The sequence below is a fragment of the Barbatula barbatula genome (assembly GCF_947034865.1).
Source record: "Barbatula barbatula genome assembly, chromosome: 9".
Taxonomy (NCBI): Eukaryota; Metazoa; Chordata; class Actinopteri; order Cypriniformes; family Nemacheilidae; genus Barbatula; species Barbatula barbatula.
The window spans coordinates 23,476,021-23,500,746 of NC_136772.1; the positions used below are offsets into that span (position 1 = coordinate 23,476,021).

General features: G+C 38.2%; 2 protein-coding genes across 2 annotated transcripts; both read right to left on the reverse strand.

Annotated features, from left to right (window-relative positions):
• Positions 1–1,802: 1,802 nt before the first annotated feature.
• On the reverse strand, positions 1,803–10,471 carry lnpa (limb and neural patterns a). The gene is made up of 13 exons (XM_079464195.1): positions 10,358–10,471; positions 9,529–9,626; positions 9,166–9,207; positions 7,874–8,061; positions 7,682–7,740; positions 7,038–7,078; positions 6,288–6,374; positions 6,150–6,201; positions 5,604–5,780; positions 4,952–5,057; positions 3,967–4,037; positions 3,634–3,789; positions 1,803–2,677 (listed from the first exon to the last, which is right to left on the reverse strand). The coding sequence occupies exons 2-13, from the start codon at positions 9,553–9,555 to the stop codon at positions 2,517–2,519; spliced, it is 1,167 nt and encodes a 388-aa protein (XP_079320321.1). The 5' UTR covers positions 9,556–9,626; positions 10,358–10,471; the 3' UTR covers positions 1,803–2,516.
• Positions 10,472–19,523: 9,052 nt separating this feature from the next.
• On the reverse strand, positions 19,524–21,642 carry evx2 (even-skipped homeobox 2; the record flags this gene model as incomplete). Its single annotated transcript, XM_079464977.1, has 3 exons — positions 19,524–20,126; positions 20,538–20,776; positions 21,225–21,642. 3 exons carry the CDS (start codon positions 21,640–21,642, stop codon positions 19,524–19,526), a joined length of 1,260 nt encoding a protein of 419 aa, XP_079321103.1.
• Between the last annotated feature and the right edge of the window lie 3,084 nt (positions 21,643–24,726).

The following is a 24,726-nucleotide window of genomic DNA, read 5'->3' on the forward strand; positions in this document are numbered from 1 at the left end:
ATCACAAGCTAAAATAGGCTGCCTAATGAAAATGGACTGTGTTTTAACACATTCGTTTCAATGTCTCTCGGTGTCAGAATGGATGGACCGCAGGGTGGGCATGATGCTGCAGGCCACTAACAACCCTAACAACCCATTTCAGTCGAGCACGAGCGCACACACGCACTCTCGGGCGAGGTCACTTAACCATTCAAGTGGCATATCCACTGACCGGCAATCTCCGCACAAATAACACCAGCGACAGCAATAACTACACATCTCCACAAATTTCTCCAGCCCACCATAGGAATGAATTCAATATGAAAATGAAATGTTACGATTGTGCAAGAATATGAGGTGAAAACTACAGCCATATCAGGGATCTAAAACATTGAAACATTGAAATCATGCGACACGCTGAAAGCTCATAGACAAGAGTCAAAATCAGAAAAGGGGTAAACAAATGTAACATATCATGTACAAATGTATCATTGTTTTATTGAATGTTGCACGATGCATTTTTGTCCAATTTAAAGCTACGTTTATCTTTTAAATAACTGAGAGGAATACGCATGTACTCATGGACGGGCAGTTTTTATGATAAATGTATTTTAAATACAGAACAGTATTTTGTCATTTGTATTTGATAAGGTTGATGAGAATAGCTTCACATTTTGTATTTTTATTTATTGGTACAAAATACTTTGTGAGAAGTCTACATGATGCCTCTGATACGTTGTTATTTTGTCCAGACTTGAAAGCAGAAACTAGATCCATATGGAAGAAAGGTGGTCAAGGTAAGAAACATGCAGGCTGCCAGATTTCCATCGTCTTTTGCATTAATTCAAATAATTTTTAACAGTTCATGTTAAGTTTTGGTGTTTTATTTCTAGTAGCCTAGGCTAAGTGGTTTTGCCAATGGACATAATGTGTTGTGTTGAAAGGCATCAGTAGCTAATGAGACCTTTAGGCTTTGTTAAGTTCCGTTGATACTTTCCGATACGTTTCTGGCTACATTTAAACATAATTGGCTTAAAAATATGGCTACGAAAGATATCGCTGAAATGTATTTATATGTCATAAATAATTGATTGCTGAATATTGTACTCTTATTGAAGTAGCTGTATAGCAGGATCCTGATTTTGCATACCATTGCAAGAACGACTGCCTCACACATAATTTATTCTTATATTTATGATTAACAATCAGATGATTCATTAGTTAGAAACTAGTTTCTATGAATATGTGCCATCAGTTGTTTTCTTATGAATGTGTTGCTGAAGCAAAGTATGCCCTTTGCTATCAAACACCATATAACTATATTAGCAGACAATTAAGTCATTCACAAACTGTTAAACATTAAACTGTTGGTTACTTCAAAACTGACACTACAGCGGCTTGTTATTAATGGGTTTATCGCGTCGCTCCTCAACCAGTTTATGCTATTTTATCACGTCGTGTCATGTCCGGTGTAAGCTTTATCTGAGAGATCACAGGGGTATGTGAACGATCGATGTCATACCAGTCAAATCATGTTGATTTAAGACATGGATGGTTGGCGATTACCTATTTCTTAGCTGGCAGGTATTTAGTAATTGATGCCCATGAGTGTGTTTTGACAATGTTATTAGTGCTACAGCCAGCAGACATCACTTCATTTATAAAATGTTCTGGAGATGTTCTTTTGTAAGAATGTAGCTGAAGCAAATGACATGCTACTTAGAGACTCACATGTTTGGCTTTCAAATAAGAAAAGCTCCAATATGTGGCAACCTCTTAGCAGATTTTAACTTGCAAATGTATGCAAATCTTAAACTCTTATTATAATATGATGCTGCATTAATACTGATAGTTAACGGTGTTAAATCCACCGTTTTACATCAGAAAGAAAACACTATACTAATTTGACAATTCATGTTTTTAATTTTGAAAAAGGTCAAACATAAAAAGGCACATAGGGCTGAAAATACTGAATAAATAAACAGACATTCCTATGACAATACTGACATGTAAACACGAAAGCATCTCTCGGAGCACAGCACATGTGCTTAATACCAGGCACTAGGAGGATATTCATATCTATAAATATAAACAGATCATTTTGGCATTATTATGTATTGTAAATAAGCATTTTAAATACATTCAATAGCCGCTTTTCCTGACAACTAAAAGAAAAACAGGTACGTGTTGCGTGTCTGCTACATAACATGTAAACATAGACAACGTGTAAAAGCAGACAATATATTCTGTAAGTAACCCCAGCAATATAATTCATTATTGCATATGTATTGTTTATCAGTATAATAAGCAATGTAACAAAACCAAATTCCCACCAAACTCCTTTGACCACATAATGCTTCTTTTTTACAGAGATTGACTGCATTAACCTATGAAATAACAATGCAGTTCTAATCTGGTAAAATTAAAACAACAAAATGTAAAGGTAGAGTACAGAAACAAACCCTCAATTGTAAACCACACACACACTCGGGATAGACAGCTTTAGGATAGACAGCTTTATATTGGCAAGTTGGCTCTCACTCTACTTCCATGGCGGACTCATCCAACTCGCCGTTGGGTTTGTCAAGTAGGCTGGTTTGGGCTTCTGGAAGACACGGCTTCTCTTCAGACGGGATGACTTCTGCCCGCTGATCCTCGCCTTCTGCCTTTAAGTGCCCTGGACTGGCAGCTTTACCCTCTGGCAAACAAACACAACGAGTGCTTATGTTAATAAAACTGGAACATGTCACTACATCACATGGTAAACAGGGTGATTCTTGATGGTTCATGCAGACATATTCTGATGTTCAGACACGTTAAATCTCCCGCTCCAGTTCACATTACAAAGCTTTCATGAAATATGATTCACGAATCACTTTGCAACCGAGTTGGATTCACAGTGCAGGAGTTTATTTGATCTCCATCTCCATGTCCATGTCAGACAGAACAGTGCAAATATCTGGACAAAGTTTCAACAGGGATTTTTCATTAATAAGTTGTACTACTCCCACACTGACAAATAACAATGATAACCTATAACCAGTCATGGGCTAGCCTTTACATAGAGGTCAAATATGTACTATAGCAAGAAGAGTAACTAGCACACCGGTCTTCAGACATTTTATCTTTGTTCAATTACAGTAAGAAGCTGTGCTAAACGCCAAACAAACCGATTAAAACAGAAGGGCAATGAAAGACTAAACGAAGAACACCACACACACATTAGTAGTTTGCGTATTATAGTCACTCGTCATTGGCTGAACACATACAGTAATAACAGTGAGACAGAGAGAGAGAGAGAGAGGACACAGAGAGAGAGACAGAGAGAGAGAGAGCACGAGCAGGTGGAGACACGGGTAAAGCCCTACTAACTAGGCAGTGCTGTGGGGGGGAATAAAAGACTCTAAAGCCTTTAATCACCGTACAGATCTGCTTTCAGACACATCAGAACATCGGCAAATATCTCCTCAGAGGCCACGAGCGCGCACGCGGGCACACACACACACACACACAACGCTGCGCTGTAAACACAACCCCATTCCCTTCAAAAGTCACTCCTAAATACAGACAAGCAAAGACTACTCGTGCTTCCGAGGCCATCAGGAGCATCATCTCCTCCCACTGCTCAGGTGAACTCTGGTGGAGATCTGATACCTGGGACAGGTGTAGAGCCCGACAGGTCCGTTTCCATGGCAACACCGGGGGGGTCTTGGCTCATCTTGGTTTCTGTGGTGGATTCCGGGAGACGCGGGGCCTGGGGACGCATCTTCCGGGCAGGGTTCAGGAAATAACAGTAGGCACATCTGAATGCTAAAAGAGCAGAAATAAAAACAAACTCAAAACTCCGACTGATCCTTTAGACGTTTACGTGAATATCCAAACCACACACACACTGCCAGTGAACGCAGTGGAGGGACTGGAGACATGTTAAAAACTCATATGCTAGAGGTAAAAAGGAAAAGTGGTGCATATCTATCTAAATCTTACCGATATACTCAAACTCCTCCTTTAAAGCCATGCCATTATGAGACAAACACTGCTGGCATATCAGAGCATATCTGCAATAAATACAGGAAAATTTTACAAAATGCAAATACAAAACATGTTCTGTTCTATCTGCTTTACTGTTAATGTAACAGGGTTACGACGGAATCAATACTTCAATGTGGGCTTTGGTATCATATCGGGCTTTGGTATCATATCAGCCTTTGTCATCTCAGTATTTATATGAAATCAATACCCGAGACAACAAAACTGTCAATAGATTTAATATTTCTATGTCAATAATGTGCAATTAGTCTAATTTTTGGTTGTAGTTAACGCATTCAGTTCTCATTAAAGAAAAAGAAAAATGGGAACTGTATTGGTAGTTTGGGGTTGAGCAAATCCTGGTTGTTAAATATCTGTGGATACTGGAGACATTAAACATAGGAAATTATTTATAACTTCCCTCACATCAATAGCCTTCTTATTAATGTTTGTACACATTTATTTTTGTGGAGCTCTAATGATACATTAATAATAATCACAATTATAATCCAATGTTACTTTGTTACAATTAAACATCCCATTTAAATTAGTTTTATTTGACTTTAGCCTCTATATCTCCATTTGAACTGATATTTGCCACAAAAGTCAATGTGACATTTCAACTTATAAACCCCTATTATAAGTTCATCTTTGTTAATCGGGGCATGGAAGAGGAAAAAAAGAGCAAAGATCAATGTCGACTAATGTATGTGCTTGCTCAATAATTTTCCTTTCAATATATTTACTGCAACGTTGCGTAGAGATGGCCGTATAAAGGCAACATTAATAGATATCAGATTCTGCTAGAAGATTTAAGCAGATCTCCACTCCCCGTCTCCCATCTGAACTAAAAAACTGAACCTCTCTACACAATATGGTGATTTTTCAACATATCAAACCCAGCGTACAGTGATAAATCATCATCTTGAGATAAGGTGCTCACCTGTTCTGAGGTCCATCACCCACTAGGTACTCAACGACCCTGTCCATGGCACTTCTCTCTCTGGGGAGGACAGGTCTGGTCAGCGGAGGTCCTGGAGGGTGCATTCCTACAAACACACACACACACTCATCAGCGCACATCTCTGCAGACGCGTGGTGATATCCGTGGTGAATGATAAACGGGACAGCGTTTAATACAGGGACCTCCCGACTGACGCCTGCTGCGATCCACACTCATAATTAATATAATTTAACATCAAGAGCGATCATAGCGAGACGAGTGGTCATTTCTGCCAGCCTTGGCATAGCGTGGAATCCCTGCTGTTTACTCATTTTCCAGCATATGGCGAGGCCGCAGTGGACCGAGGTGCTTTTCACTTCCAATTTCCTGCTAAAGGTGTTTGCTTGAACTACGCCCAGAAGTGTTCACGCACTGCATTACTTGCTCCTGCTGTCAGTCGTGACTTCAAACTGGCAATAAAAGATGTTCTACATGGTGAAAGAGTATTTAAAGACAAAACCCCACATTTTTACAGGCCTATGTTAACATTAATATTATTTGAATTTCAGCTGCCTTTCATCACATTAGTGATCACTACCGTACCATTCATTTCCTGTTCGTAATTAGATCCGTGTCAGATGTGATGTCTTACCCGTCACCCCCGGGGTTGCTGGGCCAGCCGGGGTTCCAGGCCTCCTGATCATACCCTGTGGAGCAGAGGCGGATAAACCTTTTTCAGGAGGACCACCAGGTGCCGACAGCGGGGTAGTCGCAGGGCCAGCAGGTGGACGTCCAACGGGACGAGGGGTCACATGCCTCTGACGCAGCTCTGAAAAATAATTAATTGAATTAATCCTGTTTTTATCAGCCGTAAGAAGTCTGATGGACTAAGCTCCGCATTTTAAGTTGCAAACTAGACTGAACCCAATACAAGAGTAGTCGATGGGAAATAAAACACAGGCCAGGACTCGATTTTTTTCATGATCTGATGGTGAAAAGCAGACTTTGATGTTATTGGTTAATTCTTTCCCCATTCATGCAGTCCTGGTCAAATCAAGTGTACAGATAGACATATACAAGTATTTGATTTAATTTTAATATGACTGACACAATAAACATTTAGTAGTAAATACATCAAGAACAAGTGTTCCCTCCATTACACCCCTACATGGTGACTTTGAAACCGGAGACATCTCACCTTGACCTTGTCTTGGAGTCGCAGCTGGACCTATGGGTTGAGTCTCTAACTCCTTAAGCAGAAACACAAGCAGTATAAATGCACTAGTGTGTATCGGGCCAAATGTTTCTTTATGGATTACAGTGCGATGTGACTTACAGTAAGTTTTTTCTTTGAGTCTGGGTCGAAGCGCTCCAGAATCAGCTTGGCATTTTTGTACGTTTCAGTTTCCATCACCTGTTCAAGCTGTGAGGGAACATCAAGCATTCACCAAACCCTTAAACCACTAGAAAAACCTCATCGACTCGTGACAGTGAGAAACAACATTAGTCGCACCTAGTCAGACTGAAGGAACTAGACCCACTGCTTATTTTAGAGCGAAAGGAAAATCTGTCCGTCTTGAAGTTTTAAAGCGAAACCAAATACATTTCAGGGAAAGAGCAAATAGTGCTAATTATTTAACTTTAATGAAAAGAATAATTACAAGAGCTACTGCGATAATGGGGAGTGTGAAAATCCATCAGCTGTAATTATTGAAAGTTATTAGACATGACAGTGGATGACAAGCAATTTCTCAGATTTATTTCCTCCCATCACTAAACACTATTAATTTAAAGACAAGCCATTAGCCGAGCGCTATACCAAATAAAGTCTCTGTGCCAATTAGCCGCCGTCTCCATTGATTTCACATTATTTATTAAGAGCAGAAATGATCTCTCTCTCGCTCGCGTGCGGCTCAATACCACAGAAGGCAGGAAAACAGGACGATGTTAACATTAGTTTAGGGTGAACATATTTCAGCTAAATGTATGCGAGCAGGTCTGCGCTCATGTAGCGCTATGCACAGGTGTGAGGACAGACACGTACATGCACAATACTGAACAACAGACACTTCTACGGATTACTCACTATTTTCTTTTTCTCTGCTTTCAGCTCTTCTAACCTTTCATCTAAGACGAAAAAGATAAACAAAAATAATGTGTCGGCATGATTAAAACTAAACGATTCATTATTTTGAATATAAAGAGCAGTTCACACAAGTTTGACAGTCTGTGAAATATAGGCTGAAGTCTCATAATCTCATAAATTTCACTTTAATATTGACTCAAGGATTGAAATTATAGTGATATAAATCCTTAAAAATATAAAAGGTTATATTCTTAACAATATGATGATTTTATGTACAAAACAAAAGATAGTTTTCAAAGGTCAAAAGTGTGAAAATTTTCCCTCACGCCATTCCAAATATGCATGGTTTCCTTGTTTTTTAGTTTACCAAAAACCTATGATTTATTACTAGATTGACATCATGTTATCTCTCTCTATGGGAGCCAACATGACGAAGCTCCAAAAAGCTTTCTGAAGCAAAACGATACGTTTGCAAGAAAACAATGATGACTATTTTATGCTTACATGGCAAGTTCATGGTTGCATCTTATTGGTTCACATATCGTTTGACTTCAGAACATATTTATTAACACTATATTTATAACGGAGTGTGTGATTCTTCCCATACAAGAACATAACATTATGGCAAACAGGGAAACTCTTACCGTTTCTCTCCGTTCGTTTGTAGTATAAAACAATCAGCAGTTTCCTAAGAAGCCAGACTCTGTAGAAATGAGGAGAATATGTAATAAACTCATCCACGAAAGTAAATTCATGCACACTTGAAATGAGACTAAACTAAATCACTGTGTGGATGGATATTCATTATAAAGCAAATCAAACTGCAGAGTACTTACAACAGAGGAAATATCAAGAACGGTGAAGCCACTATTAATTTTCCTATCAGAAGCTCAGGGATGTACCACACGTAGATGACTATAGAAGCCACGAAGTAAAGGAGAACCGAATACAACACCAGTCTGTAAAGCCATAACTTCAGCTGCCTCTGATTCTTCTCTCGATATTCCTCCAGAGCCTTGATGTCCTGAGAGCCGTCAACAATACACAATCCATAAGAGACTCAGGCAGGCTAGTTAAACATAGACCACTTCGCAAGATGATAACATTGGTCCAGAAGCACTTTATTGTTTTTTTTTATACAAATGTATGGTTTATATATTAATTATACATTTAATTGGGTTATATATTTTCTGTTGGTGGTATGTTGATCAAACGTTTGTGCAGTGTTAAAACAGGAAGTTTGCTGGAAGCGTTGTTTACATCTTCCAGCGGTCTACAGATGATTTCAGCCACAACAAAATAAACAAACATTACGTGGCCTAAACTTAACTTCCGGTAGACCTCTGCTAAGAATCAGCAACTGTTGAGAAGTTTTTCATGAATTGAATATAGTAATAAACAATACAAAATCTATTTGAGTTCAAATGAATATAAATTCAATATAAAATAAATAGCTTTATTATAACTAAACACAGACCTGAAGTTAAATTGGGGTGAATAAAATGGTCTATAAAAAACTGTTCAGATGTGATTATGGCTTAAAAATGTATTGTGGTTAATTGTTAAAATTGTGATTATCGAGTTTGAACTGGAAGAATAAAACTGTGGGCATATATAAAAAACTGTTGCATCAGTATAATGTACAAAAGTGTTGATATCAAAATGATGCTCAAGACATTATAAACTTTGGAGCATGGAATGAAAACTTGTCAAACCTTGAATCAAATCCATGTGATCTAAACTCGGAGCACACTGTAAACTCAAAGTGTGTGGTATTGTATAACCGCCCCATCCTAAAATAATCCTAAAGTCGGCTTCACAGGGCCTGAGCTTCAGCAGACACGTGTCTGTGTATTCCTCTCTCTCCGTTACTCTATAAGCCTCAATGACGGACAGGATCTGACCCAATTGAATTGCTTTAGGTAATGAGAGGATGACCTGAAAAAACACTGGCAAATCTTTGAGCATATTAACTGAACTATCATCAAACACAAAGCCACAGCGTGTCTGTACAGGTCACTCAAGTATATACTCTGAATGGATTTTTTTGTGGATTCAGTGCAAAGAGAGAAACTCGATGTCACAAAATGAGAAACAATACTCCTCGAAGATTCGTTGCATTTTATACCTTATCGAATCCCTCCAAAACTTCCACAGTGGACGGCTTGGCCTGTGAAAGAGCACACTGTTGTTAGTACTCCAAGAAAAGTACAAGAAATCTCTGTCACAGCGAGAATTGCTAGTATGGAGGAAATCGTTTGCTTTGTTTGACGTGAACAGTTGTTCTATCTTAAAGGGGTCATATGGTGCGAATACGTGTTTTTCTGTGTCTTTGCTGTGTTATAAGTTAAAATACTGCGTTTTGCATTAAATTTAAAACAAATGCTAATAATTGTTTTAGCCGTATCATGTGACTCCTTTAAGTGACCTAAAAAGGAGACTACACACACTCATACATCAATGCAACACATTAAAAGCGATATAAAAATACCCTCCATCGAGACACCACGGCCCCCATCCTGCGAGGGAAGTCCTTCTGTCCAAGCCTGGGTTCTCTTACTCCTGTCACGGAGCTTTAAAACTCAACACCTGTTCACAAAGCAAAAAGACTTTAGCCTCACGCTTAACATGATTACGACTCAAGATATCACGTAAAGGTCATGCTTTTATTTATAATGGCCCCCAAAAACAAATGTTTCACACTTGGGTGCATGAATGTCAATGCATTAGAAAGCCAAACTGTGTAAACAAGTGGCAAAATCCGAATAATAAAGTTTTTCAAAACGAACTACTAGAACTTCAAGGTCTCCAAATGAGGACGTGATGTCAATAGAATGGCGAAGTCATTTAAAGTGCACTTGAAGCCTCGCATAACAACAAATGGTCTAATAATCCAGATCAAGCTGTGACTTGTGACTGTGCCCGAGGAGTGAGATCAGATTCACAGACTGTGTAAGGTAACAGGACGCTTCTCTATTTCAGTCCTCAGAAGTTCGCAGACCAAAACTGACATTTTGGGTGAAACGAAGTCTTTATATGCCGCACAAACAAGCGCGTGAGCTCGTGCTTATTGAACAGGTTTATTCATTCAATGACATGAATAAATGTCTCGTTTCAAACACGCTTTCGCACTCAAACTCGAACAACTAGAATCGTGCAGAATCACGGTTTTAAAAGTGCAACGCGATCATTTAACTTAAGTGAAAATGAAAGGATCGGTTTATAGCAGTCGCAAGTAGACGCGCCGCACGTGATCGGACGATATTCGCAGCTTTAATACGCAAAAACACGCAAATATCGATAAAAGTTTGACGGTTTACCTGAGAACGGCGGTATTATTCGTCTACTTCAGAAGAAAACGTCATCAAACTCTTCCCATAAGTCTGCGCGGCACTGACTTCCGCTCCCCCTCTGTCACGTGACCGCGAGCGGGAGATGAGAAGTTCACGTGCACCGCAGCTTTATTTTATTGCCAACAAGACCAAAGAAGACACTTTAAAATATGACATAAGATATATCCTGTCCAAATATATTGATACTTCTAGTACTTGTTCGTTTTGTGGCGAGGAAGATGAAACATTAATACACTTATTTGATTCTTGATATTTGGTTCAGAAATGTTGGTCTGGTGTCATTTAAATAAAACCCCCATTCACGCACACTCTTAATTTGAAAGATATTATTTGTTATTATACTGACCCCCACACACCCGAAGAATACATTTTTAACTTTTTTATTTTATTTGGCACATTTTTCATCCATAAACAGAAATGTATGGGGTCACTTCCTACTTTCTCTCATTTTTCGACTCACTGCTTAAATCTTTTAGTTTAATAAGAAATCAAAAATGTGATAGATCCCTAAAACTATATGAACAATTATTTTGTAATAGCTCTGATAGTCAGGATTGACCAGCTTTCTGTCATAATAAGTTTTATTTATTATATTTATTATTTATCTTATTTCTTTATCATTATCTTTAGTTGGTATCGTTTCCCTATGGAAAGGTACTTAATTTGTAATTACTCTGTATCCTTTGTCTTTTGTATTTTACCTCTTTTATGTTCTCCTGAATGTATTTGTATATTTACATATGTTTCTTTAATAAAAAATAATAAAAGTGCACTGCAGCTGCCATGGGAACTGTCCCTCTTCTGAAGAGCCTCATTCATCATCTGAGCATAAAGACAACAGGAGCGCTCACCCAGTGCACGTTTATTCTGATATTTCCTATTGTCGGAGCAGTAAAAGCTACAGAGTGTTGAATGTATTATGTGTTGGATTTGAACAAAACAGCAGAATAATTACAACGATACAAATCGTCTGTTAACATTCACTGTAATTAGCTATAGCTACAGTAAGTTACAAACATGTAAAAAATAGTCAAATATGATTGTAAGTTATGCTTTCAGTAACTGCTTAATGCATATTCTCTATTGTTTTAAATATTGACTTAAAGTCAATGAGGCCTGTTGCATTTGCAGTTGGCCTGGTTTTGGGCAGGTGTTTTAAAGCTTTACATTTCATTGATTCTGGCCCTTGCTCTGTTGGTGCCCTAGGCAAGATTTTAGATTGCGCCCCTTTCCAATAAACTAATAAATAAAAATATCAGAATTTAAAATATTTTAAAATAACATGAATTGTGACTAACATAAATAAGAAGTAAGTAAATAATCCTTCTAATTACCTTCTTACTGTAATTGTTTAGAGGGGTCAAACATTTTATATTTCATTTTGATTTTTACTATTTAGTTAAAGATTAAAGCCACATTTCAAAAAACATTTTGTCAACATCGACGCAAATGCTGTAGGGACACAGATTCACCCAAAAAAGGAAAAACTCTGATCAGTTCCTCACCTCCGAGCTGTTCCCAATCTGTATAAATGTCTTTGTTCTGATGAACACAGAGAAAGATATAACCGCCTATTTCGGCTAAGCCACGGGCCAGCCCTGTACTAAGTTACGGTTTGTCTTGCCATATAGAGTACCAACCTGATCTCACAGGAATTCGTAACTATTTTACCAGGTGGAAAATTCGCATGAATTAATACATTGTGAATCGTACAAAAACATACGATTACTAGAAAAAGCAATACTGAAGCCCCACCCCTAAACCTAATGTCACTGTCACGAAAGCAAATAAAACTAAAATGAGATTGTAAGAAAATAGAGTATGCACATGATGTCAGCATCAGCTGGTGTGACTGTCGCTCCTCCCACTGAGTGGCAAAAAGAATGAGGGGCAGCATAAGTATACAGAGTGAAATCAAAGTTTTAAAAATCACGATCAGGTTACAACTGGTGTGTTTTGTGTCACAGATAAACGTCAAAATATTAACAGGTTTAACCACATACCCCACTTTAAACATTTAACCAAACACCCATTAAAACAATGTATAGACTTTGGGTTGATGGATCCGGAAGTGCTAAAATGCTAACTTGCTTCTGGGCTTTCCATACAAAATTACGTCATATGTGTCTGTGGTACTTTATTTGAGGTAAATGACTCGTGACTTTGCTTTATAATCTGATATCTGTATTTGACTAATTTTTGCTATAGACATCTTCTTGTGTTACAATTTGAGAGATACAGGACCAGTTTTGGTTAATAGCACAAAAAGGGTTGCAACCATTCCCGGTCACCGCCTATGTAAATAATTTGGATTACAGTAATAGAATGTATGGATTACATGACATGAATGTTTTATTTTACCTATATTATTGCAATCCATTTAAACTGTTATGAAAAATTATAACATGATCTTAATGGTACACAACAGTACCTGGCCATGCTGGTAATGTCACCAATTATAACTTGAATTTGAAGATTTTGTGTGGCAGAGACGTCTGTTCAGGTTGAGAAAAATGTAAAGGTTTTTTTTAACTCAAACAGATAAGTTTGTGTATTATTGTTGATATATTATGCGTTATTATCTTTGTTGTATTTGTATTTTATTTAATAATACAAACATTATAATTTAACGCCATAATAAATGTGTATCTGCCACTGGGAACATCATTTGTTTAAATTTAGATAAAATAATTTCTTAAATTTGTGGCCCTAGATGAAGCTGAAGTATGCAATTTTAAAAATTACATTATCCTTCAACCCTTGATGAGCTTGAGCTTAGTTTTTGTTTTAAGAAATGAAACAACTGACAGACAGTTATTTTTTCTCTGGGGTATTTTACATGGATTATTGTAAAACCAGAACCATGGACAGTAACCATACATCACATATTTTCATCTAAAATCTTATTCACAATGATCCAACAAAAGTGACTTCTAATTTAGAATAATGAATGCATTTGTTGGTGTTTATTGGATCAGTGTGAACTAGCCGTAACACACCAGAGTTTGGGTAACTTGTTTGGGTAACACTGCTCAGTGGTTAGAGAATGGCGCTAGCAACGCCAATGTCGTGGGTTCGATCCCAGGGAATTGCACATAGTCAGAAACAAATGTATAATGTAATGCAATGTTAGTCGCTTTGGATAAAAGCGTCTGCCAAATGCATAAATGTAAAAACATTGGACAGTGTACCCTTACACTAATCCCTTACCAACCAAGAGTAAAAATGTTAATCTAATTACTTGGAATCTCAAATAAGTTATTGTAAACAGTTTATTTATCAACACCTTAACCATGCAATAACAAAATTTATAACTTGAAACAAATGATAACCATTTAATCCACAATTAGGTAAAACATAGTGTGAGAAAATTCATCCTGACTCATCTCAGTTGACAGACAGAAATAAACATTCCTGCCCACTGATAAGGTCTGAATCAAATCCAAAAGCAAAAGCTTGATTATTATGTCATGTTGGATGAATTTGCTAAGTAGAAGGTGAACTGGCATCATGTACAACAATTATATTTTATTGGCTTATGTATTTGGAAGAAACTCAGGTTATTATCCTCTGGCTGTGGGGTTGGCTGTGTGGCCCATCACTTGTCCCCTCATAACATAAAATCTATAAAGCTGAAATTCATGAGTGCAGACTGAGAGACATTTTCTTCTTGTAATGAAACACCTTTTATGTACATCTGAGCCTTATTTGTTTCTGTACTTAAACTGTATATAAAACCATTGTTGATCTGTTACTGAAAAACTGTAATTGTGAATAAACTTAACATTGTGTGTAATACTGTTTCTGTTTAATTTACTATTTAAAGAGACATGCATTCAAAACACAGCAGTGCCGTTTCATTATTTTCTTGCTTGTTTAAAAAATGATTTCACCGACTGATTTCCTGTTCAATAATACATCTTACATTGTAGTTTTACCTGCACCATCTAATGGCAATTCTTCTTTATTTTACTAAGTTGCTACTTGTGAATTCATATACCATATACTTTCCCGCCATTTACAGTTAGGTTTAGAGGTGCTTTGTTGGTGTTTTTTCTAATAATCGATTCATGTCATACAGATTTATTTAAATAAGTCACCGTTTTTTGTAAAATCGTTTAGAGCTCACCTACACATGTAAGGTTCAATATTAATATTTGTTTTTAAGTTGACAGGTATCTGATTTGTGAAATCCCCCCCCCCTTGCTGATTATATCAAGACAATAAAGATAGATAAGAATTCAAAATAGCAGTGAAGTATAATAACAATGGGTTATATGAAGGTATAGTTTTATGAACTATAAAAATATTAACAAAACTGAAATCTGAACATTAACCTATACACATATAGCTTATAGACAGATAGTGAGGGGGAGGCACCCTAAATAGATTATCACATCTGATATTTATATTGATGGAGTTTTTAATTGATAAAATATTACATCAAATTCCCTTTAAACTCTGTGTCAACTAACCTCATATAAACAGATAGAGTTATCAACATAGAAAATAAATGGCATGAGATTGATTTATGTGTGTGTGTGTCAAGAGTTGAAACTGTGAGGTATTTATATTCTTCAAACTAACGGCGAGATTGTCACAGATTGCTCTTGAATCGTGATATCACGAAGCCCTTCTCAGCGGAATCTAAGCAGCTGTCACCATTATTATAGTACAGCAATATCAAAACATGCTCAATATAATGAGGTGTCAAGGTAGTGTATAGTAATTATCATCACATTGCGTTTCTGTAACTCACTCAGAAATCCGATACATCCAGTTTGAACTCTTGTGTGATATCATGTCTGTCGTAAACGCCTTGCAACACTTGGAGAGACCTAACCCCGCATCAGTCTCGTTGTTAACCATGATCATTCACAAGAGCTTGATCACATTGCCTTTTATCGCATCTAATTAAAACCCTTCCCCGATTATTGTTGCGACAATAGTATTGCGCCCTGTCTCCGCGTCAGTGGAGATGTTTACCAGGCGCTTGTGTCTAAAATGCAAGTAGGCGCAGTCCATCATAAAGCTGAAATTTTGCACTGTAATCGAGCTTTGTTTTTCACTAATTTTTTGCATTTCAGACAAAGGGTTAACTCTGTAATTCATTTAAGTAATAAATTGTGCTGCAGTTGTATGCGTTATGCTTGAAACTACCTGTCAGGTTTAAACGGGAAAAGAGAACCAATGTGCGTGAGTGTTTTCTGCGCGTCAAATAAGTTATGTGCCAGAGGACATCATGACGGTGCATAGGCCAAGAAAGCATTAAGAGTTTATTATTGGACATGGCAAAACCAACACGCTTATCTTACTGTTAACATTTTTCCTTTTACACAATGCATATTACAATGTACATCGGTTTTACGATATACTTCAAAGAGTAGCTAAACCATAATGTTTTGACCGTCCCCTCCAGGAAAGCAAACCCTCTCGCTGGCAGTCAACCGACAGCTCTGCAGTTAAAGCGAGTGAAGGCAATTTTCAAGGATAATTGCGAACACGTTTTAATACATATGCATGAAAAACATTTCTTTTTTTTCAGAGAGGTAGAGGCTTTAGCGTGCTTATGCAATTGATTGAGGGGATGACCTGCTATTCAAAATGTTATTTGAGAACTATCAAAATGTGCAGACTTGCAAATTGGCTAGCTTGTATCTGCATTACTACCTCATTCATCATCATTATGGGTTGATAAGTTAATTTAACCATTTCATTCTGTCTTAATGAGCTATAGTTAAATTAATGTCACATAATATATGAAAGCAACATTTGAACAGAAGCGTTCATTTGAGACAAACAAGGGTGGCCGCAGTTTCATTTGATGCATAAATCTCCTCATCAAAGCCACCGATGTTAGCACGACCCTACTCCCGTCTGTTTCTTCGATAACGACGAGGGAATTAAGCGAGTATTACATCTTTGACTGATCATTCTCGAGCATTTTAAAATATGAATATGATTGTTTTTAATCAACCACTAGCTTGCGTATTTAAGCTTGCTTTAACGTTCATGCCCAATTCATACGGCATATGGTGTGCTATTTACATAATGTCTTCGGGACCCTAACAGATTAAACTTGTAGGGCGATGCGCTCGTTAGGTGGGTATCTCAGGGATCGCCTTTTTCTCCCATAGCACGCTCCGATTTTCGGAGAACGCTCAAAAACGACGCTTCGTATAACGGCATATGCCAAGTGTTTTGATTGCAAAAATAAAGCACAACGAGTAGCCAGACCGGCGCGGTATAGGCTTCTGCCCGCAAATCCTGTTCCCAGCCAAGTTCCACCTTAAAACAACAGTGTTTTGGCCCCACGTGCTCCCCGCTTGCAGCTCGGATTTTGTCCTCCCCGCAGCAGCTGTCACCTCGCATTACTCGCAGTCAGCTAAATGAAACATTATTCTAAACATATGCATCGTAATCAGTTCGGTCACACTTACAAGAACACGCGTTAATAAGGCAATCAATCACGGTGGAACAAGCGAGTTGTTCTGCAACAGCTCATAAACAGTGTGTAATGAAGAATTGGAGGTTAGCATGACACGCGCTGATCAGATAATCAATGTCAAAGATGCGATGAATGTCAGTAAATGCAGTTTTTATGTCGTTTCTATAAAATCTCCAATTTACAACAAGCAGTTCAATTACCCAGAAAATACAGTCAATTAAATGGGGGTGATTGGACAGTAGCGGGAGCATCATCGATCTTTGCATTTCTATCTCGGCGGTGGACATTTAATTTGGGTTTTCTATTAGCACCGAAATAAAGAAAATATAAAATATATTAAACAAGCCGCAGATTTATTTTCTTGTCAAAAGCGATTCGCCTTAGATGACAGACAGTTTGCTGCATTTTATGATGAATTCTTTTTTTCAGCCCTTGCACATTGGATACCAAACTGATGGAGTTATTGTGGCCAGTGTTTTTCTGCCCTCTGTCTTCTTCGCTTTGCCTCTCCATCTATCTCAATGCCTTTGTTGTATGGGTTGTAACCCTCGCCTTGGTAAAGAGCATAGCGAAACATGCATGGCGATACATCACACCCGCACTTCGCCTCTAATCCCATTTCTTTAATGGGGACGTTCAAAAAAGAAAGCAACTTATCTCAAAGTCCCCGGGGAGTGTTCTAGTATATATTTAACCAGGCTGCAATTAACGACACTATCAGCTTGTATCATTTAGAGGTAATGTAAAAATAATGGTAAATTATAGGGCCAGAATGACCCGTGATCGCAGACTCTCTATTCCCTGTAGTTTTCGTGTCGTTTTAATTAATGCGAGACTCGCTAAGGAGCAAGAATTAGTACAGAAACTGCGCTTTGGATGTGTTTTTCGTTGCAGTGCTGATTTGAAAAGAAATAGCCTATAAGATCTAGTTTACAGTACCGATTTGCTTTTGATTTGATGAAATAAAAAAAACGAATTTCGTTGTGCTTAATTCTGTTATAATCAGGACTGCACCATGAACTAACTACAAAATAAATTGAGGTAAAAAAAACGTGAAGAATTTGAAATGAAACGGCCACATTTTTTAAGATTTGACTCGGCAATTGCGCTCGGTTAATACTGCACACACCATTTGCAACATGCAAAATGATAACGATATTAACATTTTTGCGTTTTTAATATTTATTTTCCAAGAACAAACACCATCAATAAATAACATAATATACATTTTTATATTGCACATTTTTCTCAAGTGAAAATATGAAAATTCATACAGTCGGTAATATGTAAAATACAGAGACGTAATGTACAGAGTCATGTATCACAGCGACCCTTGGGAGAGAGCAAAACACCGGGATTTCAGTATTCTCGTTAACTGAACAGACTGCAGCCAGCCCCGCGCATCCACTCAGTAACATTTAAAAAATCTTTCGTTTGAATAACATCAATGTAATATGTGTTATATACAACTGGTATAAATGCATTTTGGCTTGGAACATGCTTTGAGGCCTGCTCGTCAAATTTGTCCTGCGGCATTGTGAAAAAATAGAAGGGTTTGTGAACCTCCAAAACAACGATGTAATCCTAAAATAAATAAAAGAAACATTAAGCGAGACACACAAATTATAAAAAATATAAAAAGGCATCTATGTCGGATGGCAGTCAAAACATTTGGTTTCGTACTATTTAAACGAGACTATGCGTGTTATGACGACATTCCTCACAATACTGTACAAGTGCTATTTTGCTATTTTTAAAATGCGGTTTCATGTGAGGCAGAATTCCTCCCAGTGACAAAAATATGTATGCAGACAGAAATGCATGAGCAATTTGTCTGAAGTTTGGGGTTGTGTGGATAATCCCATTATATTGTGAGTGAAAAGTCTCTACTGGGAGCATTATGGAAATATCGGTTTGGATTTAATGAGACTGCTCGCATCAGCGTAACATCTCTGAGAAAAAAAAGTGTACCCAGGCCGGCCAACGCTCCAATAAGATTGGAAATAGGACTCGGTGGAAAGGGGATTTTTTAAAATTTCCTCAGGTAACGAATACCACGTTTAATACTGTACAATCTACACACCAAGAACAATGCGAAATGCTCAAGGTCTTTTATCTATCTTGTCTAATGACTTCCCACAGCGGGTTGTTATGGTTTGACAGCGAGTCTCAGAACGGGGAACTTTATTACATTTCCACATTCAAAGGAGGTCCATCAAGGTACATGATTGGCAATTTTCTTCATAATCTTCACATTATTAACGGTAGAATTGACATTGTAGAAGCAGTGCGGATTTTGTCCGCCACACTCTTGGATCAGGGAGAGCCCCTCGAGCAGCAACACTTCATTATTTCTGCCTGGTCCTCTTGTTAAAGCATCCAGTGTATATTCTCTATCCTGCACTGTATGGTCTAATCTCGTAGAAAATATTTTTTTGCGTACAGATAATAATAATAATAATAAATAAATAAAATGTACTACGATTTCAAATAACCAAAGAAGAACAAATGAAAGCATAACGTATTTACTTTTGTAACACTGCGTGTGTTTGAAGGCCTTATTAATTGTATTAATTTTGTTGTATCATTTTTCTAATTCTGGGCGAAATACATTTAATAATGCTGTGCCAAAAAAAGGGGGGAACTATTATTACAAGTGCTTCCAAAAATATCTCTAGTGCTAAGCTATCTATTGAGCGCGCTTTCTTCTCTCTGGTCTGGTGAGGGCACCGAAGTTTTGCTTAGGATCGCCGCTGAGTATGGCAAAAATCCGCTCTCGGACCTCTGCCCGGTCGCCGTACAGGTGAAATCAGAGGCGGCGCTCCTGGAACCCAGTGCGCTGGCCGCCTGGCTGCTGTGGCAGCTGAGACACGAGCACGGTGCCGACGGTGCGCTGGCCGCCGCTGCCGCCGCTGCGGCCGCCGCTGCTGCCGCCGCAGAGCTGTTTAAGCCTGCGGGTGACTGGTATAGTCCTGGGTGTCGGAAGCTACACAACAGCTCTGGACGCGAGTAGGGATGTGAGAGAGCACGGAAGGTATCGAGGGGACGAATAGAGGTAGCAAAAGGTGAAGAAGCGGCTCCTGAGGCGGCTGCCGCAGCAGCTGCTGCTGTGACACCTACATGGGGGTAGTAGTGTAGTGGCATGTGGGAATGGAAAGGGTATGGCAGACTTCCGGTGGCGGCTGCATGCGTCATCATATAGGTGTAGAAGCTGGGATCGGCGGGATGTGGCCAGGACATGGCCAGGCGCTGCCGCTTGTCCTTCATTCGCCGGTTTTGAAACCACACCTACACACATTCACAAAACACACAGGTAACAATTAGGAAACAGGTGAGCAGTGGACAGAGATCAAATAGAATAAAACAGAACTATTTTTGTGCTCAAACCACAGCAAAAACTGGCTAATACAATATTTTACATTTCGAGAATGTGTAGCCTATATGAAACATATTTGATTTGTGTGGCACGAGCAAAACCAAATATAGTTTTCATATTTAAATAGTTTAATACATAAAGTTCAAGTGTATGATCTATATAAACTAAAAAACACATTAGAATTAAAAAAGGACATGATAAATTGGATATATTCCAAACCGCCGCGTTGGATGAAAAAGTGCGGTCGATGTTAACTGAATATTTTAAAATCGTATTATGCATTTGCAGGTTATATTTATGTCTATGATTTAAAGCACTCTAACCTTTATTGTTGTTTCGGGTAGGTTTAACGCTGCGGCCAGTTCACATCTCCTGGGCCTTGAGACGTAGTTTTCTCTGTAAAATTCTTTCTCCAACCTTCCAATTTGTTCCCGGGTAAAGGCAGTCCGATACCTTCTCACCTGGTCCGAGTTCGAGCTGTTGGAGCTACCGATGGAATTACCATTAAGATTGGAGAGAGACGATAAACTGTTTGAGGTTCCTGAATTACTGTCCGAGTAACCTAAACAAGATAATGAAAGAAATGCATCAAACAATTGCATTTATACGCGACGATAATTTATAACAAACTGATAATTCATCACGTGAAATTGCATATTTTCCTCGCAACGTGATCATTTTTATTTGCCTCTAAAATTCATTGTAAAATTCGAAACAAATGCACCCAAAAGGAAATGCAGAGAACATCAAAATTTGAAGGCGAAAATCTTCTTTTTAAATACTTTAAATACTTTTTAATACGAAAGATGTAAACTGTACACAATATGGACATTAAATAAATTAGACACAAGTGTTTTTACAAATAATAATTTCCCTGTTTAAAACGGCATCACAAAAAAAGGCTCTTCTATAAAATATAGGAACCATAACGATTTGTGTTATTTCTCCAGAATCGAATATTTATAGAGCTAAATGATCAACGGTCTGGATCAAAGTTTGAATCGTTGTACCTTTGCTGTGGTTTTCTTTCTGCTGGCTGACGCTTCCAGGCGAACGGTGGGACGGGCAGCCCACCTCCACATCGCTGTTCATGTCGGAGTCTGGAGAAAGTTCGGGATAGAGATTTATTTTCTTCCTGCTTTCAGAGGACGAGATTTCTGTGGATGAGGTATTGTCGCTTCCGTGGTGGTTTCCGAATAGGCTGTCGATCTCGAATTTGCCTTTGGTGGGGATATCTCCGAGATTGCCATGCAGAGAGGCGGAAGTTATTCTCGGGCTGAGGCGACCCGAGGCGTGCTGAGAATTTTCCAGGGCCTCGAGCACCGCGTTCCCGGCCGAGTCAGAAAGGTTGGAGTGTCTCTTGCCTGCCACTGGACTGTGTAGTCCCCTTTCCATCAGAATCATTTCCTTTCTTATCCTCTCCATCATGAAGTCGTGCAGAAAAAATCCAAAGTCCCAGGGCTGGTGCGTAGATGACTGGTGGCGGATCTAATCCGCATTCAGCTCAGCCGCCTCCTCTAAATAAAATAACACCTTTATGAGCTGGACGCAAAAAACAGAGGGATGCCGGTGCGGGCAATGAATGACTCCTCAAAATGACCCGAGCATCCTCTCCGGTCCAGAATGTCATTCATCAAAAAGTGGTTTGTGCCTTCGTCGTTAAAGGTGCGCGTGACGCGGTTCGAATGATCATTTATTGTAACAGGTTTATACGCAAATAAATAGGAGAGAGACTGACATCGGCCCTTGATCGGTATATCCAGGTGGAGAGAGAGAGGAGAAGTGAGGAGAGCAGCTTCAGATCTGAGTCTGTTTTAGATGGCTCCTGGGGTTGGCCTCTGGGGTGAAATTGACAGTCTGATTAATAAAATGAGCGCGGCAACATTTCCCTCTTCATTTAGGAATATCATTATGCTTTGATTCTCTATTGTTCCTTCCTTCTGTTCTGGCTCTCCTGCTCCCTCTCTCGCTTCGCGTTTCGTTTTTTTCCTTGCTTTGTCGATTATTCCGTGCAGACGTTGAGAGGCATTAGTTAAAGATTCAGTTTTTATTTAATTATTCGTTTTCACAACCAGTTAGAAGATGCGAACGCGAAGACGATTGCAGAATTTTATCACAAAATAAGACATGGTTCACACGAATTTTTTCAAGAAATAAAATGTACAGAAACACATTGCTGCGATCTCCCATTTAGTAGGTGATATATAACAATTATTTTTTGACATTTATTTATTAATGCATTCTAGCCTTGCATCAAAGAATACCGTTGAAGTACTGCAGATATTTTTATCACGAAATGTTTTCGTTTAATTATGACAAGGTCATTTTATCACATGGTTAAAATATGAACATATTATTTGCAGGAAGATCTTTGGTTTAACGAATGTTGATGTTATGATATTAAATGTGTAACTAAACGTAGGCGATAAAAAATAATCAGTAATTATTTGAAGGATTTTAGGTCCGTTTTTAAAAGCGTGATATAATAAAAGGTATATTTGTTCAGCGGCATCATTAAAGTAGTAGTATTGGGCAACATGATTAGCATAAATGACGATCAAAGTCTTCGAATATACACACACGCGAAATATGATAAGAACACGAATGTGGTCTGCACGGTAATGTATCGAGAACAATTGCACAGATGCGTCTAGATTTAAGTAAATTTAATAAAAGTTCATTTAAATTTTTTGCCATTGCATCTCACGGAACTTTACAAAATTAGCAAAGCTGGCCATTTAAAGACTATGTGATCCAAGACTCTGTGAGACTACAGTCAATGTTCTACAGTCTATGTACAGTCTACAAATCCAGTGTGCGCGTGGGGGTGTGAGTAGCTTGTGATGGCGAGGTCAATCTCGCGCTGCTCCTCGTGTATTGAAAGAGAGAGAGAGAGAGAGAGAGAGGGGGGGGTGATTAAAAGAGCATCAAACTGTTTTCTTGTTCTTTGGCGCCCTCGCCAGTTTATCCTCGGGAAATACAACCGATCGAGTGCAACGACTGCAACAGAAAACATTTAGTTTAAATCGTTCTGATTGACCAAGCAGTTCACAGTTGTTGCATAAGGCCTATTTTACATGTGACGTTTGCAGTATGACAAAAAACTGATTTCGCATTTCCGTGTTTCGTCTGAAGCAAGTTTAAACCTGCATGCTGATGATAACGCAGATGATGAGAGAGTGTGATGTAATTACTTATAATTAATTCAGAATCTACAGAAGATTTAAGTTTGTTATCCCAGAGTGATTCAGTGATGATGCTATGTTCTCTATGGACCAACCCTTCTACTGTAGTGCTTAATGTTGATTGTTCCTACAAAAACCTCTCTGCAGTTAATGGTAAAGAATGTTTAGACATCGGAAATAAAAGCAAACTTTTGTTTGCTGTGGAGATATGATGAAGACTTTTACACTGTTATGTGAGCTTTTTTTCTCAGAAATTCTGATCGCACATGAACCCAAAAATCTTACATTTCCGAAAAAGTGTTAAATCGGAGTTTAAGAGCTATTGTCATTTATTCCATTCAGGGGGATTTGTACTGGCGCGACGTAACATGTCTATATGAATATGACGAATAGGCCCTATAGAGAAATTTGGAAGTCAAATAACGGAAACGCCTATAGGCCCTATACGGTGATGTAGAAACAATAACATTATCTATATTTATGTTATCTTTTTCACATGTTTATTTAATTTACTGCTGTTCTGCATATGTAAATGAGCACATTTATATAATCTCACTACCGTAAAAAATCTGTAATTTTAAACAAGAAAATATGACGTATTGCGGCAGATTAATGCCATCTGGTGACAAAAGTTAAACAACATGAGTCAAGTCATGTGACAATTAATTCCATCAAGTTATGTGATTTAATCACAAGTTATGCATTTAAAATGTTATTTAGACTTTTAAAATGATATTTGCCCTAATAGTCATTTGTTTTTCGCAATATTGCCACTTCATGCTTAAAATCAATTTTTCCAGGGTCTTATTTGAAAAAGAATGGGGTCAGTGTATAGACACATTATTAAGTTAAAAATAAAAATTGAAAATATCCCATGTATTGGGACAGAAAACATAGGCCTCGTATGTGTTCTTATCTTGCATCCTTGTGTTTTCGCTTTACGTCAAAGCCTCAATGTCTGGCCCAAACACTCAGAATACCTCGATGTTTCTTGATAGCAGGGATGCATCAAATGCAGAAGTAATTGCCATGCCTCCATCTGAGTTCATTCTTCCAAGGATGCCTGGCAAAACCAGTCTTCTACGATATGTTACTGCTGAATCACAATATTTAGACCAATGAGTTTACATGAGGTCAAGTTTAATCACACTATTTCCAAAATCACATTATGAGGGTGCATGTAAACATAATAAGTGTCACAACACCATAGCTTTCTTCTGTCATCAGAGGTTTTGCCTTGTTGCTAGTCAGACTATTAAGGAAGGCAACACGCGTCTCCCTGACATCCGGTAGATTTCAACCAATCAAATTACAACAAATTTTTACA

Bases quoted from the DNA above. Each gene is read 5' to 3' on its own strand.
- lnpa (XM_079464195.1), bottom strand. From the start codon at position 9,555: ATGGGGGCCGTGGTGTCTCGATGGAGG. The intron at 9,208-9,528 runs GTATTTTTATAT...GCTCTTTCACAG, and splicing joins CCGTGGTGTCTCGATGGAGG to GCCAAGCCGTCCACTGTGGA. The intron at 7,079-7,681 runs GTAAGAGTTTCC...TTTTCGTCTTAG, and splicing joins CAAACGAACGGAGAGAAACG to ATGAAAGGTTAGAAGAGCTG.